The sequence below is a fragment of the Aythya ferina genome, assembly GCF_964211825.1.
Source record: "Aythya ferina genome assembly, chromosome: 4".
In the NCBI taxonomy this organism is placed as follows: domain Eukaryota; kingdom Metazoa; phylum Chordata; class Aves; order Anseriformes; family Anatidae; genus Aythya; species Aythya ferina.
Window position 1 is genome coordinate 73,817,278 of NC_140300.1, and position 23,237 is coordinate 73,840,514.

Here is a 23,237-nt window from a genome sequence, read left to right on the forward strand (position 1 = left end):
ACAGCTTTCATGGAAGTTAAAAATCAGCTCATGCAGTAATTGTTTCAGCTGTAACTCTTTGACACTGGCAGGCACAGAAGAATCTAAGTGGGTGTGGGAAGTGTGATTTCCAGCTACAAGTCAATTGGACTGCAATTATTAATTTCAATATAATTCAATTGAATTTATGAAACTACACTAGAAGAAAAATCTTTTCTGGTCTAATTTTCAACTGGGTCTTTCTTTTTATTTTTTAACCAAAGATAATTGCAAGATAAATATTCTGGTTGCATCTGTAAATGCTCATGCTAACTTGACACCTCCAGTGTATTTTTCTCTCCTCATTTAGATGATAGAAATATTTATAAGCAGGAGGAGAACTCAAAAGAACTTTCAGATCATCCTGTGGTCACTGTTTTCTCAAGAAATAGGATTAACACATAAGATTGTGAGATTGCTGACACAGCCCTTTGTGAAAAACATCACTGAAACTAGTTCAGAATTCATTCTGGAATATTGTTTGCAAACAAGTGTGCTTATCTTTGTGTCAGAAACTCTCCATGCTTTTTTTTTTTTTTCATGTTAATGAAAAAATTATTTTGGCATTTTTTCCAGAGGTAGCAATAGCAATTATGTAGTTTAACTAACTCTAACAGCTTTGGAGATGCAGGAGTGGTATGCTGATAGGCTCCTGCTTGGACATGCTGGTGGAATGATGATGCTGAAAGCAGCACAGAATTCTCTTCCTGCATAGAAAGTCTAATACTCATCTTACTGTCCAGTTTGTTGAGCTTACCTGAATGTTGGAAGACTATCTAGGAAAATATACCATTCAAAATCTTTTAACTATAGTCACTTTTTCAATTAAACAAAAGCCTGATGTTTCCTGCTACTGCAAAGTCTTCATTATTATCAAGATAAAGTTGACCTTTGGTAAACCAGAAACCAATCTTTATTCATTCTTTGACATTTTTATGTTTATTCCATTTTTTCTATTACTTCTGTTCCTTTTGCTATTGGAGAAGTATATATGTGTATATGTATATATATGTGTACATTTACACATTTTATAAATGCATATGTATATGTTTGTATTTATGTACAAATTATCTACCTATATACGTAACTGAGCAAAAGAAAACAATCACCAGTAGCTCAAATTGACTTCTCTGGATAGGCTGTACTGAGTAACTATCAGGAATGAGAACCCTGAAGCACGGGGGAATTAACAGACTCCTTGGAGGCAACCCAGGCAAACCAGGCCATGTTCTCACTCAAGGCAGCTCCCATGATAGCAGCAGGGAACATGCTGATGTGCCTGGGCCTGCCTCTGATTGCCTCCAATGCTCTGAATCATTCTGTCTTACCACTATATCATTATGAAACATTTATATTACAGTCTTGCACAGGAGCATGAGTTGAGATAAGGCACAACTGTGCAAGGCTCCACAGTGAACTCAGTAATGGCACACTGACTGCCTAGGAAAGCTCATGTCAATTTAGAGGGCCCTCAGCAGTCATTTCTGTAGCAGAAATTACTCATCCTCCAAGGACTAAATGCCCCGTTAAACTCTGGGACGTGCAGTAAGACATGGTAATAACATTTTGCCCTGAAGAGTTTGTGTGTTAAACATTCCTGTAAATAAAATACACCTTGTTCAATTCTCAGAGGAGTTCCTTGTCCACATAGCTTCCAGATCTGTCTAGCTTTCATCTAGAGATGTTGCTTCAAGGGGTCAAGTGTTTCATGCTGTATGCTCGAGTTGCATTGCTAACTCATAAAGAAATACTATCAAACAGTGATGTAAGTGACAAGAGCTACAACAGCGATGAATAATACTTAGAATCATAGAATATCCTGAGTTAGAAGGGTGACCCACAGAGATTGTCAAGTCCAACTCCTGACTCCGTGCAGGAGTCAGACTACAGGTCTGACAGTGCTGTCCAAACACTTCTTGAACTCCATCAGGCTCAGTGCTGTGACCACTGCTCTGGGCAGCCTGTCCCAGTGCCCGACCACCTCTGGGTGCAGAGCCTTTCCCTAACCCCCAGCCTGACCCTCCCCTGTCCCAGCTCCATGCCATCCCCTCAGGTCCTGTTGCTGTCCCCAGGGAGCAGAGCTCAGCACCTGCCCCACCGCTCCCCTCATGAGGGAGCTGCAGGCCGCCATGAGGCCTCCCCTCAGCCTGCTCTGCTCTGGGCTGAGCAAGCCAAGGGACCTCAGCTGCTCCTCACACACCTTCCCCTCCAGACCCTTCACCATCTTTGTAGCCTTCCTTTGGACACATTCTAGTAGTTTTACATCCTTCTTGCACCGTGGAACCTAAATTTGTGGCCAATACAAGCTGATAAGTATGGGGAGAATGACAACACGTTGCTTGGCAGCTCAGACGTGGAGGGCCACACTGTTTTCCAGATGGAGACCACAGTGCTGGGTCCCATTTCTGGCCCTCTCACCTGCCCCCCAGGAGAACTAGGGCATCTCCCCCTCTTCGTGCTGCAAGCATGAAGTGCTTTTTCTCACATCCATGGGTCTGTAATGGTATAAGGCCACTTGAAGTTAAAGAGGAATCAGGCTTTTACTGTCCCTGTAGCTCAGTTCCCCCTCTTTTAAAATATTGTGAAGGTATATTTATTTAGTGTTGTTTTAAAGTTCAGATGTCTTAGTGACAGAGGCCTTTTACACAAATATTTGGAAGCTATTCTTATGCGAGCTTTTAAAACTTATCTCCCCTGGAGTACTCCAGGGGTCTAGACAGATTTATTCCCTCCACATATGCTTTCTTTCTTTCTCTCTCTCTCTGTTCCTCCCCCTGCCGATGTCCTGTAAAACATATTAACTTCGTTGTCCTGGAAGGTATTTACTTTTAACTTATTCAAGAGATGGTCCTGAAACTCCATAGCTACATGAATTAAACATTATCTAGTCTTTGGTGCTGCAAATGTGGCTATGTTACCTTGACTATAAAAGGGGTTACAAAAAGGGTTTTTCTTCCTTCTCCATGACTTATTAGGCAATATTCTGTATGAAATACCTCCATCTGCTTACTTGTGTATTTTGTCAATGGTTGTAAATATCCTGAATGGGTACAACCCAATCGAATAAATATATGTAGCTCATTCCTGTCTACTGAGTGAGATCAAAGACAACCATAATCAACTGTTCTAGAGCAAGAGTTTAAGCACCTGACTCTTAAATTTTTCTTCCAATATAATTTTAAAAGGGAAGGAAGTGTTTTTAATCTCTACCTTATGCTGCCTCAGAGTTGCAATTTGCACTTTGGATTTAATCTTTATATGATTTTTTTTTATGTCTTCATGTATCTAGTTCCTAAATTCCCAGATATTTTTTCCCACTTTGGTTAACTTTACCTCCTTTTGAGATGGCAGACCTCAGTACCATGTAAGTAAGAAATACCCTGATACAGTGGAGACTGAAAGATTCATGATGAAGCACCGGAACTAATAAATTATATGAAGCAAGCATATCCTGCATTTATTTTACATAATTCCTTAAATTTCTTGTGATGCAATGATTTTTTTTTTCCCATAAAGAGGGCTTTTAGCAAGAACTTAATCCCTGAATACATCCTACCATTAAGCCTAAAGCCACTTCTTTTTTTTTCCTGACAGTAACTGGTCAAAAAAAAAAAAAAAAAAAAAAAAATATATATATATATATATATACATATATATATAACTGGGAGGAGGTCTGCTGGAGGACACCACCACTGGCTGATCTGCGTACTTCTTTATTGGGTTCATCCTCATTCAGGTAACATGTATGCTGTCTCAGAAACCAGCCCCTGTAAGGTTGTATTATTTATTTGACTCAGATGAACACTTTGGAGCACTGGACTAATTTGGTATCCTTCAAGCACAAAGCATCTGATTCTGACAAATCTGGTATCCAATGTAAATGAAGCTGTAGGAGAATAAAACTAGGGAAAGATCAAAAGTGGATATCAACATTTATTGCTTTCAAACATGGAGTAATCTGTAATAAATTAAACTAAGACAATTCAGTGTCATTAGCTGGTACTGATAGGTGGTAGAAATGGTAAGCAAACAGCAGGAGAAACTAAGGCTGACTGGGCTTGTTATTTTCAGCTACAATTTTTGTAATTATAGTTGCATAAATAGTGCCTCTGATTTCAGGAGAACTATTCAAGTTCTTTTGCTAATTGTGTGCGTAGGGGCTTAGCTTTGTTTTTGGTTAAAGCAGATTCACAAAAATGTCACAAATATCACTTTTGAAGGAACAATGCATTTAAAGGCAGGCACAAAGACCACAACTGCAGAGCTCCAAACAGGAGGTTTACGTTGAATTACGGGTGGAAATGTTTTGGGCCCTTCCAGAAGCACCATCTGTTTCTATGGCTGGTCATTGTTTGGATTATTTATGACCATAATTTTAGATTTATCTGGTTAACCTTTGGATAGCCTCCTAAAATAACTATTGACTCTTTGAGTTTTCAAGGTAATATATTAAGATGCAAGGGTTTCATGTTATTATTTTATGGAAAGAACCTCGAGCCTTTTTTTTTTTTTTTTTTTTTTTTGGTAATATATCAATACCTACAAAAACAGGAAATAGTTATACTGTCATATGGCAAAAGGAACTGCAACATCACATATTTGTTGTTCACATTATGAACTATGCTAATTGAAATTTATTCGTGAGAAAAAGCAAAAAGCACACTATAGCACTTTTTTGAGTACTCCCCTCTGCCCCCAGTACTTACCACAATATCTATCTTCATGTTACATTTCAACAGGGAAAGTGGAATCGATAGGATGAAATTCCTCCAAAAATAATAGAAAAGAAAAAGGAAATGGATCCTGAGAATTCATGACTTGCATCAGACTTAAAATGTATGAAAGGAGACGGAAAAAAGTCTTTTCCATATTAGCCAGTATGATCTCATTCTGCACTATTAGAGGTGCTGGGAGTCTTTCCATTTTCCTTGAGGGATCAGGTCCCACAATTCAAAAATACTGCACTAAAATAAAAATGAACAGAAGTCTGATTGGTTTTACAAACATTTATCAAGGATGGTTCCAATTTAGGTCAAAATATGCAAGTAGAAATGAGTATCTGTGGGAAAGGTTTTGCAAGTCTGGGGTAGTTTTAGTTGAATTATAATAATGCTCTTCATGCTTGCTAGGCTGTGCATACCGATATATAGACTTCAGAATTAAAGAGTGTGGGCTTTCATGAATTTGTTTGCATTTGAAGGGCATAACTCCAGTCAAATGAGAGCATTTATAGAATTGATTCTTCAAAAAGAGTGACCCCACATTCTATTCATGTAGCATTTGGCTCCTGTCTGTGTAACCGGCTGAAACAAACCCCAAGATTCAAACACCTTACTATTTCACTTTGGACTTTATGGCTTATGTCCAGTCTGAGTTTAAAATTTATTTTACAATACTCTGAAACCACACAGTACTCTACAAAATGCACATTGATAAGGATGTTGGCAACTGTGCAATTTTATTTTATTTAAAAAAAAAAAAAAAAGGAAGGAAGAAAAAAGAAAAATGTTCTGCAAAGGAAAGCTGGTCTTTTCTTAGCAAAAGAAGTACAAACTGAAGAAAACTTTTTAATCTTCTTAATAATGTACTGTATTCCTATTCCCACCAGATAAATTATTTTTAAATCACAGAAATCTAAAAAAAGACACTGCATTCCCCCATCAATAAAAAATAAATCCAAGGGAGATGCCGCAATATAATGCTAAAATAAACAATAGCCCCATGTATTTTAGGAGGAACTATGCATACCTGGTAGAGCAGAAAAAAACATTAGATGAGGATCTCAAAAGAAACATGAATTCAGGTCTCCTGGGTAATAGAATTTATCCCTAAGCTTCAAGACTTTTGCAACATCTTTATTAAAATATCTGTGCATAAAACAGTCTGTTACATAAACAGTCTATACAAAGAAGCCTACACAAATTATATATTTATCCTTTACCTTTTTATGTAAATTAATTAATATACTTGAAAAGTTTTCAGTTTCTCTGATACTAATTTTGACTGTGTCAGCACAGGCCATCAAGAGCAGTAACAAGGAATAGTTAAAAAAAAAAAAAAAAGTGCTAAACAAAATACATGGAACTTTGCCTGTCATATTCTTTTTCGATTACCTAGATTTCTCAATGATTATGGCATCCATTCAAGTTCTGCTGCAGATCTGCTGGTAAAATAACATCAAAATCATGGCTGCATGTGTAACATCTTTTTAGTAAATGCACGTTTGAAATTGTTTTAGGCTAGGGAGGTGGTGCTGCAGAAAGATCTGTTATTTTCATTTGCGTGAAAAAGATCCAAAATGCTGCATACCTGGCCTTTTTGGTACTTACCCAAATTTGCCTTGGCATAACCTTTTTAGCAGGCAATGAGTGCGATCAACCACATTATCAAACAAGCATGCAGAAGTCAAACACATCAGAGGAAGTCAACCAGGCTGATCTACTCTATTACAGCTGAAAGCTTCCCAAAATGCATTATGTATTGTATTCTGCTATTAAATCATCCTGTAGATGTATAATTTTCTTTTTTGTGCTTCTGATCTTATCAAACTAATTTGTCGTATTAAACCCAAATCATAATTTCCATTTTCATCTGAAACACCAGCCAGAATGAAAGTAAGAAACTCAGATTTTATGTAGCAGTTGGTCCTTTTTCCTGTCAAACAATCCACTATTATGTGAGGCTGTTTCACAATGTTGATGTCTTTTTTATTATTATTTTAAGGAGCAAAGGTCGATCAAAAGACACGGATTTACTGGAGGGAGTCCTGCAAAGGGCCCTGAGGATGATTAAGGGACTGGAGCTTCTCTTGTATGAGAAGAGCTGGGACTGTTCAGCCTGCAGAAGGACCAGGGGAATCTTATCAATGTGTACAAACACCTGGTGGGAGGGAATAAAGAAGGACCCAGGCTCTTCTCAGTAGTGCTCCCTTGAACCTTTCTAATCACAAACAGATAAGGTGAGGGAAAAGATGGGGTCTTCATGTACCCATGTCCTTGTGGTAAATCGGCCTTAACTGTTGCACTTTTAACCCACTGTAGAATTTTGTGAGAAGTATTGTTGTTTGAAGTGTCTTGTTGATTTGATAAAAAAACATGAAATATTTTACAAAACTTCTTACAGAGCAGGTATGTTTTGAAGCTTGCTACAAAATAAATACAAAACTACCAGTTATTTTTACATGACAATCTTATACTACCGCCTAGTGGTTAAGATCTAAATAAGACTGTACAACTTCACTACGCTTTATATATAGATACAGAAATATGGTAGTTACGTATGCTGTAGTATTATTGGTATTCATTTTTAGAAATCCTAATATGTATATGTCCACACAGTTGCCCAATGTAGTGGAGATAAGAGAATTTTCAATGATGAAGGACACTAATATTCATGTTGAGCTCTACTAGTGATTGAGTGCAGCCTTTAATGTTATCAGGATCTACATTTTAACATGGTTATAGTTTGAGATAGAAATATTTCAAAAATTAGGTGTAGGGAAGGACTTCAGCCATCATGTTGGAGATATCTATCAGTTCTCATTGTTAGAAAGAAACATCCCTGGGGTAGGTTGTGTTATAAATATCCAGTGAGGAGTTTCGTGCATCTTCCTCCAGAGCTTGTGAGGTTCAAGCATTCATAGGGATGGTGATTAATAGAGTTTAACTTGTTCGGTGTAACAGATCCAGATAAACTAAGCCCTCAGACATCTATTTCCCATTCACTGCTGCAGTTCCTGTACCTGGCTAAGTTCACAAAATGAAACCCATGTGTATATTGAGCTTGAACAAGTGTAAATCATTCAGGAGCTCCAGGTTCCCCCATTTCCTCCAAGCCCCATTCTAGCAGCGATATATAACGTAGCAAAAAATCAGGCTCTTACAGAAGCTTAGAGGAAAACACCAGAAGTAAAAAACAGTTCTGTAGCTACAGTGATAACAGCCGGTAGGAGGAAAGGCTTCCTCTTCAGGAAGATGAGTTTCCAGCCACTCACACTACATGCCCTGTAATTCTTGGCATTTTGCATGCCTGCCACAGAAGCAGCTCCTACTGCAGCTGTCAACGTTCTTCACGACTGCAGGAGTTATGGTAGAAAAAGTAGATGTGTGCCTTGACTACTTCTAAAAAAAATATATATATATATAATGTATGTATATATATATAATTTATTTAGGTCTTCTTCCTAGGAGCTTCTGTACCTCAGGTATTGCTGGAAGGAAGGAGGTATTTTAGTATGTGAAATTAGGTGTGGAACAGCAAAAAAAATAATAATAATAATAATTTTGTCCACCAGGTGGCACTTTGTCATCGGGCCTCTGTTTGAAAGCACCTGGAAAAGTTTATATATGATTACATGAGGTGTAAACTGCTGTTGAGCAAGGATCAGTGTGTTTCTGGAAATGCAGTCTACTCAGATATCTTCTAGGGAAGTGATTTTGATCTTAATGAAGGGAATGGGATTTTTTTTTTCATTGACTTAAAATAAAAACAGCTTGGCCTCAATTAGGTGAAAGCTTTAGGGAAATAAAATCTATTTGCAGTGTGTAGGACAGACTACATTTTCCCTCTATCTGGTTTGTTAGAAGATATGAGTGCCAGTGACTTATACCTAATGCAGCAGAAAAAGGGAAATGTAAGAATGGTGCAAACTCAGAATTTTGGACAATGAGCAAGCCAAACAGGTGATACAATTCATTCTGGAAGAGCTTCCTGCACTTATGGAAAATATGCTAGTAGAGAGTTCATAAACTGTTATTTTGATGCAGTTTTAATCCAGCACACATGTTGTCTGATGTTTCTTTCCCAGTAGAAGTCAGGCTGCAGACATTAGTGTAAGTGTAAAAACATCAGTAGACTGTAAACACAGTTTGAGCCTGAAAACAGCCATTTCAACAGTCATCTGTGCAAAAACTGGAGTTTAGTGTTGTTTAAAACACTTTATTCTGCCCGGTTTGTATGATTATGTGTGAGTATGTTTAGGTGAAGGCAGCAGTGTAAGGCCCAGGTGATGTGCAATACACTGATGGCAGCTGGAACCCAGTAGAACAGATCCACCTCATTTGGCAGCAGTGAGCCCGCACCAGTATCCCCAGCCAGTACGCTCCTGGAAATACAAGTGCAGGTCTCCCTGCTGGAGCCTTTCCATCCTTTCCTCTCCCTCGCAGCAGCTCTCTGACGGTGATGGCTTTCCCAGAAGCCAGATGCTGAGATCACGGAGAAGCTCTGCCAAGCCCTTTGTGCTCGGACAGATCTCTGACACTGTCCCAGCTGGTGGTTAGGAACAACACGCTGATGACATGGAATTGGAGAAGAGGTTTAATTTCCAGTCCAGCCAGCCCACATTTTGGCCTTATTTTTCTGTTCGTTTGCATCAAGGGTAATTTGGAACTGTCTGGTGCTGTCCTGCTCGACTTGCTTTTCCAGGCTTCTCAGAGGCTGCTGAAAGCACCTCTGTGTACATTACTTCTCATTAAAGAGGGAAAGTTTCTGTCTCCTTCATGCATGTACAATTATTGAACGTTTCCTGAACCCTGGCAAGTGTTGTTCTGCTGAAAAAGCAGGTTTTCATATCAATCGCTTGTAAGTGAGCTGGAAAAAGGCTGTAGGTGAGCAAGTGAATAATGATTGTAAGAACAAACACAAGAAAATGCTATCTACAGTATCTGGTTCTCTTTCTTAGAAACAATAAAAGGCTTAATCTTGCTCAAAGCTGGCATAAGAGTCCCATTTACTCTGACCAATTTCTTGCTGTTAATGGAAGTGTTTCCAAGGCATTTGCTTAAATTAGCTTTTCTATAAGGAAGCGCAATCATGTGCTAATTTACACTGCACAGCAGGAATCTGCCTGACCCTGCACTGTCACTGGGAGCAGATGATGATCTGGAGATCATAGGTGCAATCAGTGCCCAGTTGTAGAAATAAGCAACTCGAGTGATAAGCGATTCCCAGAAACAGAGCAGCATACTCGAATCACACTGATGCCATTTCTGATCTCAAGCACTTTGCTAGTGGTCTCATGATGAGTTTTAGCTGAGTTGTTAAAAACACACACTGAAATGAAAACTGATACCCAGGTCCTGCCTACAGAGAGGCTGCTTCCTTCAAAATTTCCTCTGTCCCCTGTGCCTTAGGTCCTCGAGATGTAGTTGTATTGTTCTGCCTGGCCACGATGAAAGTGCTCTGCATGGATCTCCACTGTACACATCAGATGAACATCTCCTGATGGAAAGTGTAGCTGCAGAGGAACAATTTCTAACATGCTCTTTGCTGTCATCTCCTCTCCCATCCTGCTAGTTTCACCCTATTTCTTCTCTGCCCTCAACCCAGAGTTATTACTGTAATTAGTTGTTAAAGGAATTAAAGGAGAGAATTTCTTATCTTTACCAAATTCCCTCCAAAAGATACTACAGGAGTGGTATTCTAAAACTGAGAATAAGACTATTTCATCATCGTTGCCATGGTGACCAAAACTAGGACAGTAACTTTTTTTTTTTATTAGTAGTAGTATTTTAGCTTCCTCTCTCCTTGTGCTTGTCATATGCCGAAGAACTTGGTCTCTGGACAGGAGTCTGACTAACTGCAGAGCACCGAAGAAAATAAATTAAATCTTTGAGAGTTTTACAATTGTTTCCCCAAAGAGGAAAAAATAAAAATGATAATAAATAATTAAAAAAAAAAAAAAAGAGCAGGGATGAGAGTAAGGATGAGGTTAAGACAGAGGCATTCAGAAACAACTTTTTAAGGTGACAAGAAGCAGGTGGCCTTCTTAATGTTTAGGGACTCCTCCTAATGCCCCCTGCTGCCAGACTCTTGACCCAGGATCACAAAGGAACAACACCACTACGAAGTCACAGACCACCTTCCCTGGTACATGGTTCCAGATACGTTATATTCCTTTCCAGACTCCAGCTCAAAGCAAGGAGATAGGTGAACACTTGGTTCCCCCTTCAGTCCTGGAGCTGTAAATGGCAATGTCTTTTTTCACATTCTTCATCCCAAGGCAAGAACTAAAAACAAAGTTGAAGCCCACATGCATTTCTTACAAGACTATAGGTGCATTTGTAAACTCAATGAAAACCGTAGTAAAAGCTCCTAGTAAAAGCTTTTTAGTGTGCAACCTCATCATTTTATATTTTATAATTTTATAGACAATCAGATAGGAAGAATACTGAATTCTAATTGAAAAAGTAAGGATCATATAACTTGATAACAAATTCAAAATGAAGAAAAGAAGCTGCAATGAAATTGATTTGGGCAACTAACTTGAATTTAAATGGGGTTTACTTTAATTTCATAGCATTTCCCTTTCCAAATGTAAAGATCAAAAGCTTTATTAGATATGGTATATTTAGAAACATTTCAGTATAACAATTTCTTAAAATTTCTGACTTTTTCTCCTTTTAAAAATACTCTAAAAAAAAATAAAAGATTTTTTGCTTTACAGCCAGGTTCTGCTGCTTTGGAACAACCCAAGTTCTCATTATTTTGCTTGGTCATGCCCTCACTCATACGGCGGTGATGAAACTGACTGGGAATGACTGTAGTCATTAAAGTCAGGCTGAGGTCCTATACATAGCAGTGCAGGTAATGCAGCACTTTTCAAGTAATCACCTGCACTGTAAAAGACACTGAAATTTTGCATCAGGCTTGTGTCACATCTACAGCTTCCAGCACCAGTTCTCCTCTGTAACAGTCATGCTTCAAACATTTCCTTCAAGCCTCAAAATGCAGTGCTGGTGCTGACTACTCCTCCGAACAAGGAAGGTCATCACAGAGTTTGAACAGAATGCTGAATTAAAACTCAGGGCATGGGTTTGTCAGCTTGCCTCCTTCTGGACTAGGTGCCTTAACTTAATGAGTTTTCATCTCTTAAATTGACTGCCCTGAGTTAGCCTAAATCGCATGGCTATTTCAGCAAATGGTGGGTCAGCAAGGCTGGTCTCCATGAGAGAGGCCTGCAGTAAGCTGTCCTACAAAGAATGTTCCAGGATAGCTGCCCAGAGGGGAAAACGAACTCTTAAAAATATGTGAAGTAGCTTTACTCCAGTACTATTACATCCTGCTGTTTTCTAGCATTAAAAGCTATGCAGTTTTAGTCATTAAAAAGGGACAAATGAGGACATCAAAAAGAAAATGAAACTTGGTTGTTAGAAAATTATTCAATGCCTTCTTTCTCCAGTGATTTTCCCTTTGCAATTATTAATTTTCTTTCATCTTGCTTTTTTTTTTTTTTTTTTTTTTTTTAATAAGCAAAACAGCCATGCAGTGCTGGAGCAGATATACAGTTCTTTGGTGGCAATAAATATGCACCATTCTGTTTGAATGTCTCCCCTGAAGTACAAAAAAATAATAATAATAATAAAATAAATTGAGAAGGCAAAAAATCCTGGGGTATTTTACAAGCTAGAAGGGCTCAGTTGTTTTTTTTTTCATGAACTACACCAGCTATTGATAATTAGAAGATCAGTTATCTGGGTATGGTAATTATTTCATTGCATATAAGTACAACCTCTAGTGAAGCTGAATCATGATTTCTCAGTTGCTCTTAAATACTTAATAGCTGTTTCTCTGTTGTAAGTCCATGGTAAACTTTTATACTAGCTCCCAGACACCAATTTGGAATGAAAAACAAAGTAAGAAAATAGTGGGCATTTCAAAGCAGAATTCATGCAGTATTCTCAGTGTTGGAATAGATAATATTTAAGCCAGTTTGCTCAGGAGATGAGGAACAGAAGGCTTGACAGCCATGAAAAACTCAATTATTTGGGATTTCTTTGTTGCTATTTTGTTGTTTTTGTTTCTTTTTCCTTTATATTTCTGAGTTTCTCCTTTCCCACTTACTGTGTTTGTCTTTTGTTGCCCTGAGGAGCAACTGTAGTGGCAATAGCAACTTCTTTGCATCTCTTTAATTAAATTGTGGAAAGCACCAGATGCTTACATTTGCAGTCTCCCTTACCCATACTAAAGTACAAAGGAGTTAATCATACAGTGGGCTTTGGTTTACTCTGAACGCAGGCTGGGGCAGCGTTAATTCAGTCATGCCATTTAGTTAAAGTATAGCCTCCCATCACAACAGGTCTCTGCAGCATAGTTCTGCCTTGTCTTTTCATTCCAGCAGAGAAATCTGAATTTTTGGTTCTCTCTGTAGTTTGAATTATTAAAGGCTTGATCTGTAATCATTTCTTCTTGCCCTTGAGTTAAGTGTTATAACTTGAGCCTTAGGAAGTGACTGGTTCGGTCATATTGAAATATAGCTAGGGCTTAGAAACAGCAGGAGAATTTCAAAGGCTGATGGTTCGTACTGCTTTTAACCAGATTCAGAGGTTATTTAGGTGCCCCCATAACCAGGCTCAAAGGTTACTTATGTGCCCAAATGTATGAATAGGCATTCCCGGGAATTTTAACAAACATCTCTGGCCATTTTTAAAAATCCTGATGTGAGATTATTTGCATCCTGTGATGTCTAACCATTCTTTGACCACGTCTTTCCAGGGGTACTGCAGCGTTATGCCAGACAAATGTTAAGCAGCTATTTTGGCATACACCCCACAAACAGCCACTGAGTTCACAATCTGTACCTTTCATAACAGAAATCTTATTCCAGTAGTCAGTGGTGCAACTGGGATGCAGATCACTTCCCAGGTCCATTCTCAGGCTGACCAGAGGAGCTTCTTACCAATTCACCTTTTTACACCCCTGGGATTCCCCTGGGAAGGAAACGCCAGCACCCAAGGCAGGAGGGACCCCACAGCGCTGCAGCCTGTCCCCCCTGGGGGACTTGGGTACGCACTATGCAAGCCACCCCAGTCAGATGAACGTACCCTGCTCGACCTTCCTATCTCACAAGATAACTATCAGGTATTCACAGGGGTTTGTTCACGGGTGAGCTGCAGACCCAGAACTTTATTTAAATGAATGACTGAATATTTTTTTTAAATACAAACACATTTGAGGAAAACTTGCTATGCTTGGGGACAGTTAGCAAAGGAGAGAAGTAAAATTCATCAGATAAATTTTCCATTATGAATTATTCACATAATTCTACTGGAAACTTTAAATTACTGTAAGATAAAGATCCTAATTTATTACTCCCATCCCTGAAGCATAAGAGTATGTGAGAGCTTCAAATAACTAGGCTTTGTTAAAAAAAAAAAAAAGATTGTTTTTTAATTTATTTATTTTAAAGCACATCACATAGGCCTTTTTGAGTCTTTTACAACTCACTTGGATGAAGTTTATCTGATTTTTAGTTATGTTAAATTAGTTACGGAAAATGAAATTGGGGCCATGTAAACTGAAGTCATCACCAAGCATAGCCCTGACTCATCAGGCATAGCTCGAGTCTTACACACATGCACACAGAGCTTTCTCACAGGCTGCTATTGTCAGAAAATAAAATACCATCTACTGCAGGCAGAGAAAAAAAGGCCCAGCCAAGCTAAAAACAAAACACAAATTGTGTGTTTTCTGGTCAGCCTTTCTCCTGGTGTCTGTTGATCTTCCCTCTCTGGGGTGCCTGGAAGCCTCCTCAGTTAGTCATCAGGCCATTCCTCTTCATTTTATCTTGTCTGCCTAGTGCTTATATAAATTAATTGCTATTTCTTTAAGAATATCTGGTTACCACAGCTCCTTCTGCTTGCTTAGATACTAGGAATTTTCATCAGGCATTAACAATCTTCCCCAGTTTTAACAAAAAGACCTTTTCTGCTGCCATGTGCCTAGCATCCCCTTGTTCTTTCTGTTGCTGTTTTATAGACTCAAAAACACTTAAAACCATAATTAATTTGCACACATGAGATTTAACACATGCACACACACCCAGTACAGTACCCTAATGTTCTGGCCTGTCCTTGCTTGCACTCCAAAAACCACACAAGGTGCAACACTGAGGAAAGCGTGGCTCTTCATTTTAGCCTAACACATTTTACATTACAAGCCCATAGGAACTGCCCATAGCCTAAAGATGCTTGCCCTCAAAATAATAATCATGTTTCACGTAAACACAAAGATTCTCGTGGAGGAGGGGAAGCGTAATTAAAAGTTGGGGACAAGGTCACAGATCCATGCTGTGAAGCGCTCAGCACCAGAGCTTCCCTCTCCCCTCTCTCACGCCAAAAGTCTTGAGCCTTTTGTTTCTGTGCCCGTGACTCAAAGCACCAGCCTGGTTCAGTTTGAACAGTTCATGGGACTAGGCCAGGAACGATCACAAGCCCTGTGTAACACTCAGCCCATATATTTCCACCCAGAGAAGTGTCTGCTGCACAGCAGGAAGAGGTGTGGAAGGGTGGCGGGCCACCAGGGTGGACAAGGAAGGGCGCGGCAGGGTGGGACTCGTGAAAGTGGGGTGGCATACAAATGGTTTGTGCTGTAAGCATGAAGCGTCCCATTAGCAACCCGTCAGGCTTACCTCAAATTACAGATGAATTGAGAGAATAATTTTATTGCTGTTGAACACAGCAAAAAGGGCTGCAAAAAGAAACGGGTTGTGTGACAAGAGAGAACTGCGGGAAGCACAAGAGCTTAGTGAGTGGCAGCAAGTAGAAAATTGGACTCATGCTTCAAGTGTCCTGTGGTACATACATGAATAAATACGCTGCTATAAATCTGGACAGCCTATACATTTTCAAAGCACTGTTTGGCCTGCTTTGAGCTTTAGTGGAGTAGTGAATGCTTAGAGAAGGTTCATGGCAGGAAAAAAATCAAATCCCTCTTTCCAAATGGTAACCAAGAAGAAAGGTTATAAATTGAGAAAGAACAACGTGACTGAAGTAAGCAAAATTAAGGTCAGTTAGTTATGGTTAAAGTTGCACCGGGGTTACCCAGTAACCCTGTGGGTATGCAAAATGGAGCCTTGATTTTGCTTAGATCAGTAGCGTTAGTGGATGTAAGTACGGTTCGTGCAAGCAGACTGTGCAGAAAATCAGGCTCGTCATCAAGGACGCTAAATGAACCTAAGTTAACAGAATTAAATAAAAAAGGGAAAATTTACATTTGATACTAAGGGAGGAGACATCTGGTAGATTTTTTTTTATACTGTGAAATAATATTCAAGGGAAATGGCAGAATTCACTTGGGACATAAAAAATAAAAATAAAAATAAAAATAAAAATAAAAATAAAAATAAAAATAAAAATAAAAATAAAAATAAAAATAAAAATAAGAAAAGACTGCTGAATGCATTTGCAAAGGTACAGCAGAAAACCACCCTCCAGAACCTGGGAGTGCTCTGGGTGACCTTTTCTAATAGATCTTCTCCCTTACTGCTTTGTTTTCCCCTTTCTGAGCCCCCATATATGAGCCCATATGTGTTTTGCTTTGGCCCTCAGATGAGATTACATGATATATATCAACTATTGGAGAATAGGGATTGCTAATGGGGGCTGATCTTCAATGTCATTTTGTCATTACATGCAGAAGAAAAAGGAACCAAATTAATTGTTTCATTTCCTTTTTATTCAGTATACTCTAATATATTTTCATGTTTTGAATTACAAATTCTCCCAGTCCACTTTGTAGCCAGTATTGGAAAAGGCATTTCTTGTATTTCTTAATTTGCTTGAAGGATCTAGGGAAATTACAGATTTCAACAGCTTTACTTCAAAAATCCGTATAAGAGCTACAATGACCACCATAAGCTGCACGGTCATACTGGACAAATTGTCTGAGAGTTTAGAGAATTTACTTATATTAACATCTGGAATATAAAGTAGATAAAACCCATCAGAGAGTTTGAAATGTTTCATTCATCAGTAAATCCATTACGCTGTACTAAACCACATTGACCCCTTCGCAGTTATGACAAAAGTTTCCATTACTAGAGGTTTAAAGAACCTCTGTTTTTTCCAAGCCTTTTAGTATTTAGATGAACTCTGGAGTATGGAAAGATTCAGGATTAAACTGTGCACTCAGCTGTCTGAGTGAATCTCATACTGAAGTCAGTTTGATCTGTTAGATGCATATAAAGAGAAAAAATAGTCTTTTTCTTTCAGGACTCCTTAACCACATACTTATTAGAAAAGCTAGATGAGTTGTTGCTGGTAATAAATGTCAGGTTGCAGGCAGGTAAGAGCTCAGCACATTCCCTGGTTCTTGTCCCAGTACTATCTGAGGCCCCTTCCTGGGGTTATTTTCTGTTAAAAATAACCCCAAAGGCCCAGCTGTGTCTGGAGCAGATGCAGGCACACAAGAGTTGTGTAGCTGCTGAAGCAGCTAGTGTATGAGGCCCAGTTTGAGGCCAGCTTTAGGTGTTCGTGCTAGCTTTATGCCAGCTGAGACAGATGACACACCGTACGTGCTCTGGCATAAGACCTGCGCCAGATTTTGACCTGTTTGAAGCAGCAAGATGTCTCACATCTTTGTATTACACAGCTGCGGCCTTTCAATCTGGTATTAGGAGGCCTTAAACTGGTTCTTGGCGGCCTTTGCTCCCTCCACTGAAATACTGCCCTCGCTCCCAACAAGGCACCTGGGTTCAAGCAGCCCCAGACCCCCAATCACTGGAAGCCAGCAGAAAACTCTCCTGAGGTATTACTGCAGTGTCTGCTGCTCTTGCCCGAGCACCTGGTGCTGGATATAGTTAGAGAGCACACACCTGGCTAGAGGGAGCTTTAGTCTGACTCGCTCCACCTATTCCCATTTTATACCACATTTTGTGGTGCAGAGCAGTGTTTGAGACAGGCCGCTGTGACTGGCCTGTCCCAGCCCTGAGCAAAGCCACAGCACTCAGTCTTCCTCCTACTGCAAGCACCCATTTTTCCAGAAACCCCGCTAATTACAGACTCTGTCATGAGGTTCTGACTCTCCTTACTGACCCCAAATGACAAAGACTCATTCAAGAGGACCTCTCTGAGGAGATATGTTGTCTATTTGACATGCAGGGTAAGGCATTCTCTTCCAGAATCTACCCTTTCACTTTCTAAGAGCCAGAGAACATAACATGCTCATGGCATTGCCTTTTGTAAGAGTATTTATTATGAAGGGGAACAGGTTTCTTTGAGGTTATTAAAGTTGTGCAGGTCCTAACAGTGTCTGCATCCAAAGAAATCCCTGTGAGGGCTTCAAAGGCCCTGTTCTTCCCCTGGACACTGGAGCCTCTGCCCCCAGAGGTGCACGGGGAGCACCCACACGCTGAGCATGGCAAAGAGGCCGCCAAAGCCCAACAGCTGTGGTCAGGAACGGCATGGCTTTAGTGAAATATGGTTAGCTTGGCTTCGCTGCAGAAGCTACGGGGAAATTTTCATTTGCTGAGGTCAACATGAAGCCAGCAGGGCTTTGGAGAGGTGAGGAGGGAACTGCAGCATGAAGCCAGCACTCCTGGCACACCGCTGCCCGGACCCTGCAAGGCAGCAGGGATCGGAGGCTGTGCAGCAGAGAACAGCCGTGGCTTCAGCTTCTTCTGAACGCACAGCTCACCACCCACAAACCTGCCGAGGTTTGTGGTGGCCAGAGGCCGCCAGCCCAACCCAGAGCGCTGGCAATCGGCTCGGTGCGTGTTCGGGTCCGTGTCTGTGAGAAACACGCCCGGTGGTCGCCCGAAGGTGTGACTGCACCGCAGCAGGCCGAGCGGTTCCCCGTGGTGGTTTGGGGTTGACCACAGCTGCCGCTGCTCGTTGCCCAACAGTAACGGCAGGAAGAGCAAGCAGCAGGTGGGATTCCTCACAAGCAGCAGCCGGCTCCACACCCAAGGGCCGGAAAGGCGTACGAAATTGGGATGAACGCCCCATCTCCACAGTCACAGGTCACGCTGGCACCTCAGCTGCCCGCCTGCCTGCCAAAACCCAGCGGGGCCGGGCTGCGGGTGGGAATCCCGCTTGTCTCAGGCGGGACGGGGCTGGGACCGGGATTAGGGTTTGGGCTGGGGTCGGGGTTGGGGTCGGGACCGCAGCCACACAGCTCCTGCCCATGGGGAGCCCAGGCCCAGGCTCAGCCCCGGCTCCGCCCCGCGGCGAGGAGGAGCCGGGAGCGGGCGGCTCCGCTCGGCGCTGCGGGAGGAAGCGCCGCCTTCCTCCTCCTCCTCCTCCTCCTCCTCCTCCTCGTCTTGCTGCTGCTGCTGTTGCTGCTGCTGCTGCTCGGCCACCGCCGCCCCGAGGAGCCATGGGCTCGGCGGCCGAGCTGCTGCCGCCGCCGCCCGGGGAATGCGAGCGGGAGGCGGCGGAGCCCGCCCGGCACCGGCGGTGCCCAGCGGAGCAGGTCGGTGGTGGCGGGGCTGCGGGGGGCTGCAGGGGGCTAGGACCCACAGCCACCCCCCGACAGACAGACAGACAGACAGACACCCCCCGACACACGCCCCCTGCCCCGGGGCCCCCGCTGGGCTCGCTCTGGGGGCGTCCCCGTGCCTGGAGCCCCTGCTGCCCCCTAGGGCAGGGCTCGGCCCCTGGCTGCAGATCGCTGCTCTCAGCGCACCTTTATTGACGTTCGTGTTTGCTTTTCTATTTTTAATGCTTAATTGGAATGAGCTGCTCTAAACCCCTCGAGGATAGCCAAGGGAGAGAAATGCGGTATCGCCAGTAATTGGAGCGGGGCGAGCAGAGCTGCCGGAGTGCATCCTGAGCTAACTTTCAGACAGATTTCTTTAATTCCATAGTTGCCTCTGCTGAAAGACCATATAGGCTAGCCCTGTCTGCATTGAACCAGAAAGGAGCCTTTTCATGGCTAGAAATAGCTTAGCATTTGAAACCATGGTGGCACTGACAGCCAGAAGCACTCCACTTCTGGTGGACACAAGGAGAGGTTTATCTCGGTGAATGGTTTTCCTCGGTGGCCGTTCCCGTAAGCCTGTGCACCTTTCTGCTCCCTTCCCTGGCAAAGGGGGCAGAGCAGGAGGGCACCTGGACGTGGGGTTGTGCAGGACGCGCTGAGAGGCGCAGCAGTGCCAGCCCGTGAGCGGGATGCAGCAGGAGGTGAGTGAGAAGCGCTGCCCGGCTCCAGGTCTGTCCCATCACCAAAGCCACCCTCAGGTTGGTCTCGGCTGTCTCTCCTCCAGGCCTTGGCCCCTCTTTAAGCCGGGGAGTCTCCAGGCACATTGGTGCGGCTGCAGGAGCAGTGCAGCAGGAGGCCATCCAGGCTGGAGAACCACTTGCCCTGCTGCTAAAAGTGTTTCGAAATGAGCTTGGCGAAGGCGCCGCTCGAGCGGCCAACCCTCCCCTAAGTTGAGGCATCGCATGTGGATAGCCAGGCAGAGCTTTTAAATAGGCTGTGAGGAAAAGAGAGGAAATGCTTTCCATTTACTGGAAATGTGCCACTGTTGTTAAAAGTGTGTGGTGCTGTGTTTTTTTCTGCATACTGGGGTGCCAGCACTGGGACAAATGATAAACTTGATTTAGAAATCGGGAATATCAATTGCCTTCACTTAAAATAGCTAATGAACTATATGAAAACATATATAACCATGGGAATATACTATATAATAGTAAAAGTAATCATAACTTGTAAATATGAGTATTTTATTTTTATGTGTATGTGGGGAAGGAGAATCTGGAGTTAGCAGTAGCAAGACCTGCTGCAAACTTGGGCTTCAAGAAAAGCAGAAAAAGCAGAAAGGCCAAGGTGCTCTTAAAGTAAAGAAGTAGGCGAGAGCAAATTCTTTGGCCTTTTACGAGAGTTTTTTAAGTGATGACCTGGGGCTGGTACTATTTTTTCCGCATTTCCTCCCAAATGAACTCACTTTATGTAAGACCCTACCTACTGGTACAATTCTAAAATAATGCCTTCCTGATTAGTAGGACATAAATAATACTATATGCAGTCTCTTTTTTTTTTATTATTTTTTTTTTATGAGAATAGTCTCTAGGAAATCTATTTATGAAGTGCCAAACCCTCTGGCTGTAATATTGTACTGAAGCTTATTACGGTAAGGACAGCAAGGACCTGCCTAATGAAGTTAGTGAGAGGTACGTTTTTAAAAGACTAAAAGGGTGTGTTACTAAATGTCATACATGGCCTATGAAATTCATTACTGCAGTAGGCTGTAGAGTTACCTGCTTCAGCGATTAAAATAAAAGCTGAACCAGACGATAATGTGATTAATATTCTTGGTAGGTTTGCATGCAAAGACGAGAATGATTAAACTTTGAAGCGCTGTGGAGCCAGGGTTGTTTTCTTCCACCGTTCTTTTATTACACTGCTGGTGTGACAATATTGTAAATGTTATCAGGTTAAGCCACGAAATGGGAGTAGAAAGGTGAAATAAACGGTGATGTGTGATAACAAAAGGTGAGGCAAAAGTCCCGTGTTACGGTAGGAGGTGAGGTATCATTAGCAGCAGACACAGTGCCTGAGGTGTTTATAGGGACTTGGAAGCCAACCTGTGTTGGCTTTCAGTGCAGGTAAATTCTCGTGCTTTAAAAGCAGGGTGAATGAGGGTGGCTGACCTGCTGTGACTCTGTGAACTGTCAGCTGTAACTGATGCTGGTAAAGGCAGGGTTCAGGAGACTTCCAGGGGCAAGCGTGAAATCTCTGCTCAGCTCACACCAGACCAGGTTTGTTTTCAGTACCCTTCTGTCATCAAACTGTTTTGCAGGAGAAAGAAATTCCGTGAATATATACATCTTTTTTCTTTTTTTCTCATAGATAAACCTGTACTAAGAATGTTCTGTCTAGGCTGTAATGGGTTTACCCTCTTGTAATCTGTTTAAGTTGAGGGCAATGGCAAAATTCCAGGTTTGCTTCACTGAAGCTGAGATTTCCACCTTGAGCTGGCTGAAGATAAACAGAATCCCAAGTGTTGTCAGACAGCTAAGCTAAACCACCCTCCTAGATGGTATCTAAATGTGGAGCTAGTATGCAATGTGTGTATTCACACGTAGCTAAATTAGCTTACAGTCATCCTTTTATTAACCTGTTTCTGACTTTTTGGGTTGCTTTATTATTTTGAACAGCATTTGTCTCTGTAAATGGAGTATTTTACCTCTTAATAGATGGATTCAGCTTTAGAAGAATTATTATTAAAAACAATTGGTGTTGCCCATCAAGAATTACGTTGAATATGTGTGGATATCTTAGCTGAAGGTTTTCAAGTCCTGAACTTTTTGAGTAAGTTTCCAGTATACTGCATCCCTAGTATTTCTCCAGGATAGAAAGAATCAGACGTGACAAAATTGGAGGGTGCTTTCAACAGCATCATGGTCTCTGTGGTAGAAATGTTTCATTCTCCTGTAGCACACTGACTGTACCACAGATCTGTACTACATTGCCTGGAACTACTGAGTTTCAGTCACAAGTCAGCAGGGGACGGGAACGTTTTTAAGTAAACTTGTATGCATGGCAACCGTGGTGCCAAAGGCTAGAAACTTACTTCTAATTTATTCTGCACCAAGGTAAGATGAAAATTGTAGGCTTTTCCTGCTTGCCCTCCTTGGGATTTGTTTCCAAACTGAAAATAGCAATACCTGGCAGGAAGGGCTTATTCCAAAATTTGTTCTGGATCTCGTAGAGACTTAACTCTATTGCAGAGGTTCATAACTACACAGTAATAGCTTTCTAAAAATCATGATGGGGTTTTCTGAGCGTTGGTAGTGTTTTAAGAAAAAACAAGCCTTCAGGTGTACTTGTAGCACCTGCACGAGGTAGCATAGCATGCTCTGCTTTAATAGTATGAAGATCCTACTTTGTCAAAAACAAAAGTGTTCTGGAGAAAGAAGCAAACTGAAGTGTCTCCCCCCTAGGAGGAAATACTATAACCATTGCTGCAGCTCACAAGCCAGAGGATTCACACCAGGCTGACCGTACAGCGGGCTGCAACCCTTCTGCTGGCTCGAGCAGACCGCTTTGAGCGGGGAAACCTCGATAAAACAAAATCCTGTGGACGTTGCTGCTAGGTGCAAGGCAAAGATGATTGGAAATGCCTTTTGGTCTGGTCCCTGGGAGAAATCAGGGTATGGCTGGGATGGGGTCACGGGGACAGCAGGAGGAGCGCCTTGTGCAGCCAAGCGGAGGGCACGGGCAGGCAGCAGCGTCCCCTGCCAGGGGAGGGAGGCAGCCTCTCCTCTGGCCTCCCGTACCCGTGTTTGGCTGCAGCACTCTCACGTTTGCTGCCGAAATAGTGGGGGAGCTAATACATCGCTCTTGCTTCTCTTATGTTGTTGCTTGTTTCTATAGAAACATCTTGTTTCTATGTCGTGAATGGTGCCTAGGTTCTTGCTGAGACACCGATGTTAACCCAATCTTCATTCTGCAAGTTTTCATTGAAACTCCCAGTTACAGGATGCTACTGCTATCAATAG

At 41.8% G+C, this 23,237-nt stretch overlaps 1 protein-coding gene across 3 annotated transcripts in view; it reads left to right on the forward strand.

The window, feature by feature from the left end:
- The window catches only part of FAM241A (family with sequence similarity 241 member A), a 274,989-nt gene that overhangs the window by 241,543 nt on the left and 10,209 nt on the right, over window positions 1–23,237 (forward strand). The window contains exon 1 of one of the 3 annotated variants that reach the window (XM_084517002.1): window positions 18,904–19,206. The exons of the other annotated variants lie outside the window; for them this stretch is intronic. Coding sequence (XP_084373128.1) covers window positions 18,919–19,206 — 288 coding nt within the window. The 5' untranslated portion in view covers window positions 18,904–18,918. Of the gene's footprint in view, window positions 1–18,903; window positions 19,207–23,237 lie in introns of those variants that run through there. 3 annotated transcript variants of the gene reach the window in all.